Source organism: Epargyreus clarus, unplaced genomic scaffold, assembly GCF_041222505.1.
Source record: "Epargyreus clarus isolate Ecla_fem2 unplaced genomic scaffold, WU_Ecla_fem_2.2 ptg000005l, whole genome shotgun sequence".
In the NCBI taxonomy this organism is placed as follows: domain Eukaryota; kingdom Metazoa; phylum Arthropoda; class Insecta; order Lepidoptera; family Hesperiidae; genus Epargyreus; species Epargyreus clarus.
Window position 1 is genome coordinate 13,227,615 of NW_027332213.1, and position 6,914 is coordinate 13,234,528.

Genomic DNA, 6,914 nt, shown 5'->3' on the forward strand with positions numbered 1-6,914 from the left:
TTTGTTTATACATCAAGAAATTTTGATTATCGGAAAATAATAATATGTTATCATATTCTTAATGTTAAATAGTGTTTTTATAAGTAAACTAACAATTATTATTATATAGAGCACACTGCCATGTTTGAATAACATGTAATTAGGCAATTCTAAATGTATATTTAATTATAATAAGTATGTTCTTGAGGTATTTTGATTATTATTATTGCTTTGCCAGTTTTACTCGAGCGTCGAAATATCCCTAAATTATATCACTATCACTAACATTAGATTATACGCTAAGTAAAACACCAGTTAAAATTAGTAAAAATGAAGCAAAATATAAATATATACATGTTACATGAGATAATCAAAAATTAATAGTTTATTAAGTTAAAATTTATATTTCTTTTTTAATGTATCGCTTTCGGTTTTTGGTTGTATATAAACATATACTAACATAATTATTTGTATGTTTTTGAATTTTAATAATTCAAATGAAGGTATTGGTTTAAATATGAACATTTTTGATTTATAAAAAATATAATGTAAAGAGTAATATAGATGTAGGGTGAAATTATTATTATTATTATATGTGTAATACATCAATACAACGTATATATATTATATTTACTTATACCTATTGTAAAATATATTTAATTAAGCATACGTAAATCCTTAAGTATTTTTGTATCATATTATGTTTCTTTGAAAAATATATTATACATGTTATTTTTATACGTAAATAGATGTAGGTGTTAGTGTAGTAATATAAATGTTACAATTATACAAAATAAACACAATAATAATTCCATTTGTTCTTATTTCGCACGATTTGTTTACTATCTTCTCCAAATCTTAGAATATCATAACTATTCAATCATAGTAGATAAAATTGCCAATTATACAATACAATTTATACTAAAAAACAAACTGTAAATATTATTTAGCAACACAAAATAAGACAAATTTAAAATAAAATTTGTATATATGTCCGATAAAATTCAATCAAAATTAAAATAAGCTATTTATAATAAAAGTTAATATTTCTTTAAAGAACAATAAAATAAAATTCATAAATAAAATGATTAAATCGTTAAACCCAATATCATCCGAGTACTTGCGACTATTTTGCTTTGAGCTCGCTAATTATACAATTGGACATTAAATTAATATTACTACAAGTTACTAAGTACTAAGTTATACAGCTCTACGTCACTTAATTATTTATAAGTACTTAAGTTACGTTAACATTTAAACACACAACCTATTATTTTTATATAGGTACGGAGAATTTTGTACTATTTTATCTAAAAAGTGATAGGAATATCAAATGGTTTGTTCAACAACATTGATTTTATCATGTTAAGTTGATACAATTACAATGTATCGAGGTAGCGTGTATACAAATCATGTATTTAAGGATGACTTATGATTTTAATGATGCAGTAATATTTAATAAATATGAGGCGATTCAAATTTCCAAAATCGAGCGCCGCCAATCTATGGATGGGTTACCGTTACAGGCAGATTTTCTTGAGTATATCCTTGTTCTTGGTAGTTGATTAGCCACTGCTATCTGTACTGAAGCAACCATGCGGCATGTAGCAGAATCAGTTGAGATCTATCTTCAGTAGAAGTTACCATTTCCTATATATGGGTACACATTTTCCAAAAATGTTTTATTAACTGAAATACCTGTACTTTAACGATCAAAATATTGATTGATCACTTTTTAATTAGAGATTTTTTAAAATGTATACGAATATTGTATAAAAGTATTGTTACTTGCATTGTTCTTATTTAATCACATTGTTAATATTGCATTTCCAAAGTATATTCCGTTTAATGTTAAAATGGGAATATTACCATTAAATCTTTGGATCTTAAATTAGACAAAAAGATACCTTTAAAAATTATGACAACACTTAGACGGCAGGTGGTTTAGGCCCACAGTTATGTGTGCTCTGTATATACACGATCCTGCCTCTATACGTGTGGAGGGCGGCTTTGCACCACGGGCCCCTGGAGCACCTCCATCTGATCTTTCCATTCCTCGCACAACCGTTGAACCTGAACCTGTAGCCACCAACATTGATGCCCATTTTGCCTTGCTTGCTGAGGCAGTAGGACGCGAAGCAGTCGATTCCGGTGCCGATCAGACCAACTGCAAAGGAAACCATGTTACAGTTCTGATGCTAACGTGAGCTGATTTAACGATTACTCATGCACATGCAAAGACTAGAAATACAGTTGGAAAATAGGTAAATAAGAAAATAAAAGTCCGAAGACTAACCAATTTTGTTTTGTTTTTTGTTTATTATCAGGGTTAATATAATATGTAAGGCTTGAGTAAGAAATGATCATGGATTTAAAATTTTTATTTGGCCAAAAAGTAAAGTTGTAGCAGATTGTTTTATTTGATAAACATCTAAACACTATTACAAGATACAAGGTAGGTACACAATGCTAGAAAATTAAAACACGTATCGTACTTGTAGTGGTAACAAAATCTGTTAATAATAAACACGAGTATTAATCCATGATAAGAATTCAGATTCAAAATGTGCTATTAACTATCCATAAACTGTTTAATAGACCAAGTTTATTTTCTTTTAATTCTACGTTTCACATTTTTTTCTACTTTAATATTCTTCTTGTAACATTCTTCTATTTTTATAAGGACAATTGTGATACCTACCAAAGCACTGAGAAATGGATTATATATAGTTCTAAAGATAGATGATTAAAATCACATGTATTTCTAAAACTCTTATCGTATACCGGATTTTCAATGTCTAAATTAAGTATTACTATTTCAACATTACTTTTTCATTATCTTACATAGTCTTTTATATCGACTGCTACATCTTGGCTTACTTGACAATTGTTTTTTATAATAAAATCTCTAACATCCTAAATTTATTTTCAGTTCGCTTCGGCCTATCGAACCGTGGTCACCTCGTCGTTCACGTCGGTGCCCACAAGTTCATCAAACACGAGTCCTACAAGAACAAGATCAGGTGGACTTGCAACAAGCGGATCCAGCTCGGCTGCAAGGCGAGCATCACCACACACGACAGTGTTATCGTCAGGTGCTTCTTAGAGCATAACCATAGCTAGCATTAGAAATATGGTTTTGTGTAGGTGGTTAGAAGTCGTGAAACAATGCCGAATAGTTTCGATAGAATGGCTTGGGTATTTGATACCACCTTAGTCCTCAAAAGTGGAAACATCAAGGAACGGTTTCAGATGAAACCCCTGTTTTATATGAGTTGTTGAAATGTTGAATATGGATGACACGGGCGGCGATGTCCGCTTATCATCAGGTGGACTGCACGCTTATTTGCCTCTTCAATGTTAAAAAAAAACAATCCATCAGGTACTAAGAGCGGATTGAATGTTTGAACTATTAAATGAAGTTAACGATAAAAAGTATATGCTTAATGTTAGTCTAAAAAGACCAATAGATGCCTTATTAAGGTCGATCAATGTACGGTTTTAATCAAAGATTTTAAATCTATTTTTAAAAAATCTTAAAGACAACGTAGAAAATAAAATGTTATCTAATGCAAATATGTCCGATTGTGCCTTTATATGATATGATGACGATTTGTGATAATGAAGATTTGATAATTGTTAACTGTTGCTTGTGTATTAATAAAGATAATGTATGTTACGTATTTTTGAATGTACACTTTCCACAATTTTTGTGCATTGTAACTTATATTTAAAATTAATAAAATTTCAAGTGATGTAATTAAAATGGTCATGCTAATAAATAATTCCAATTTAATCGATTTATTCTGTTTGTATGTGTGTATTACTTTTGTAATTTGTATTATGAAATATTGTTAATCTCTTTGAATCTTAATTTCTTATTGTGTACCTTTGTAAGACTTAAGTACGAATATAAGTTAAATTAGGATAAATATATTTTTAAAATTAAGTCACTTTGGAATGGTTAAATAATCACAGGTGATAGCATACAAATACTAAGATGTAAAATGTAATCATCATTAACCCATTATCGTCCCACTGCTGGGCACGGGTCTCCTCTCATAATGAGAAGGCCATAGTCCACCGCGCTGGCCAAGTGCGTATTGGTAGACTTCACATAACTTTGAGATTTTTTTTAAATCTCTCAGGTATGCAGGTTTCCTCACGATGTTTTCCTTCAACGTTTAGCAAGTGATAACTAATACGCACATAACTTTGAAAAATCAGAGGCGCGTGCCTGGGATTTGAACTTCGGACCCCTCCATCGAAAGGTCGAGTTTCTTAACCACTAGGCTATCATTCGCTCGCAAAATGAAATTTGATAAATCATTTTATTTTTCTAATTTTATTATTGTTCATAAACAAGGTAGTTTTGTGGGAATTTCTGGCTGAGATTGTAAAGCTGTAAATTGTTGTGAGGTTGTGAATTGTTTAACGTCAAATCTACTAGTTGACGTTAACCACGCAACTAATACAGTTAGTCCGGTGATGTTGCTATAATTTGATGCTAGACATCTGTATGTAGACTAGCAGGCTACATAGCGATATTGCAAAAAAAAAACAATGTATTGCAGCAAGAATGTAACGTTGGCAATATTCCTGAGGTATTTTAGCAAGGTTTTCAGCATATTTAGTCGCCTGTATATAAAATGTCAACCTAATGGAAAAAATAACCCATTCAAAGTGACTAGTTATTAAAAATAGTTTTAGTATTTAAACTTTGTTCATTCCTTACTTTTTGTTAGTTTTACTGCCTTTGAGACATTTTAAAATGTCTATTAAACGTGTGTGCCTTTTAATAATAATTGATAAGCTTGCATTCAATGTGGGCGTAAGTACTGCCCATTATATTGAATTCTACAAAATAAATAAAGAATATACTTATGTAGTTGAAGGTTTTTTTTAAATCTATTTTGCGCAAGAACTCTAGATATTTCTTGCAGGAATGACCTCTATGATCCTGTGACTATCCACAGAAATTAACATCTAATGGAAAATTCAACTCTTAAAGGGATTAAATGAAGGGTAAAAAGATATACTTTATGTTACTTCAATATTCTAGTTAGTTTTCTAACTAGATACTACATAAAACATAAAATGGTTCAGTATAATGGGCAGACTTTTTAATTCAGCTTTAAGATATTTCCCAAATTATTTTGTAAACGTCGTTTTAACCTTTTTGACTACGTGTAACGATTAGTGTTTAAGATAATTACAATAAAACGTACTAAGTAAAACGATCTGATTTATTACTATCTTTTGCGTCATCAAAAGCGATCCAACATTCCCAGATTCTCTCAGACTTGCTTATAAATACATCACCCATGAGCAATATGAGACGTGGACCACCTAATAGAAAACTATCTATCTATTTTAAATCGATGCTTTCATAATAATAAAAAAAAAACGTTGAAAAGAGAAGCTTTGAATAATGTAATAGCTTGTAACATTATTACAGTACTAATTACTTTGATGAATAAATTAATTATATTCTAATATATCATACTACAACATTTAACTTACAGTTTGACTAGATTTTACTTGAATATACTTGCGTCATTAGATATCATTATGTACCTATATCATTATTGACTAGTAAGTTAATTGCGAAAAACAGCGACAAGTCTCCGAGTCGGTACGCTATAGTCGTCACATCTCTAATAAACATGTTTAGCTTTTGAAAAACATCTACATCACCTTTACTCTAATAATAAGAATGAATACTAACAATAATCGGTAAGTACTGAAAATAAATCGGAATAATTCTGTCTAGTAGTTCACAATTTCAAAACCGGCTAGTCGGCGAGCATACTCGTCCCATCACTTTACGTCTACACCGCACGAGGCACGCACGTATGGCCCAACCTCATTCTCATTATTTTGCTGTTGACGGTAACTATGACGGCACTGCAACGTTTCGTTCGCCTGTTCTTGCAGTACCACAGCTGACGCCCCCATAGGCGGTACCCTTTGTGTGGTTTGTAGACGAAACCGTCCTTAAGCAGCTTGGGCTTACCTGCGATGTAGATCACGTGGTATTTACCTGCAAGTAAGTCTAATTAATCACATGTCGCATGTAGATGGACATGTATTGTTTCGCCATACAGATGTTGTTTGATCCGGCAGTATGAGGAATGCGAAAACTATTAGGAATGGAGGCAGTATTAGTGAACAGAACTAAAAAAGTATAAACCTACCATGTGGTTTGGGAACTAAATATTATTTAGTAAATGTTTATTGTACTGTCAAATTCATATTGGGGACAATTAAACTTACATAGTCTTATCCCAGAACGGAATTTCTGCCGTTAGGTACTATACAAATGATCCAGTAGATTTGCCAGATGTATAATTGCGCCTATCTTTACACTTATGTCCAAGCGCCGATGTATAATTACTTATTTAAAAATAACCGAGAAAAGAGGAGATGGGGGTATATGAAAAGTATGAGTGACAGGTGATATATTAAGAGTGCGAACATTTAATAATGTTATAACCTAATGGATATATTAATGTAAAGAAAGTACTGCATAACAAACGAATTTATATATTTTTACAGTTAACTTACTTACACATCTATTTAAAAACAAAATTATATATACAAAGTATAATCTTAGATTATTACTATTTATTCAAAATTTGTTAGTATACAATTATGTATAATTATTATATTATTGTATAAAACATTCCCCTATATTAACACTTATTGTTATAAAGAGGTATTTTCTATTAGGACAAAAGAACAAATAAGAAATCTAACCTAATTTATTCTAAAACTAATGACAAAAAATATAAACATACTACCAAATATAGTGCTCCTAAATGGTAAAATGTAATAATTAAAAAGTATTATTAAATGAATTAAACAAAAGTTGGGCACAACTTATCTCTTTTTATTTTCAATAATTTATAATTCGCTAACATTTAATAAGATAT

The 6,914-nt window shown here is 30.4% G+C and overlaps 1 protein-coding gene across 1 annotated transcript; it reads right to left on the reverse strand.

Annotated features, from left to right (window-relative positions):
* Positions 1-261: 261 nt before the first annotated feature.
* Positions 262-5,647, reverse strand: LOC140757857 (uncharacterized). The gene is made up of 3 exons (XM_073093728.1): positions 5,557-5,647; positions 2,926-3,080; positions 262-2,177 (listed from the first exon to the last, which is right to left on the reverse strand). Exons 1-3 carry the CDS (start codon positions 5,645-5,647, stop codon positions 1,908-1,910), a joined length of 516 nt encoding a protein of 171 aa, XP_072949829.1. The 3' UTR covers positions 262-1,907.
* Positions 5,648-6,914: the final 1,267 nt, after the last annotated feature.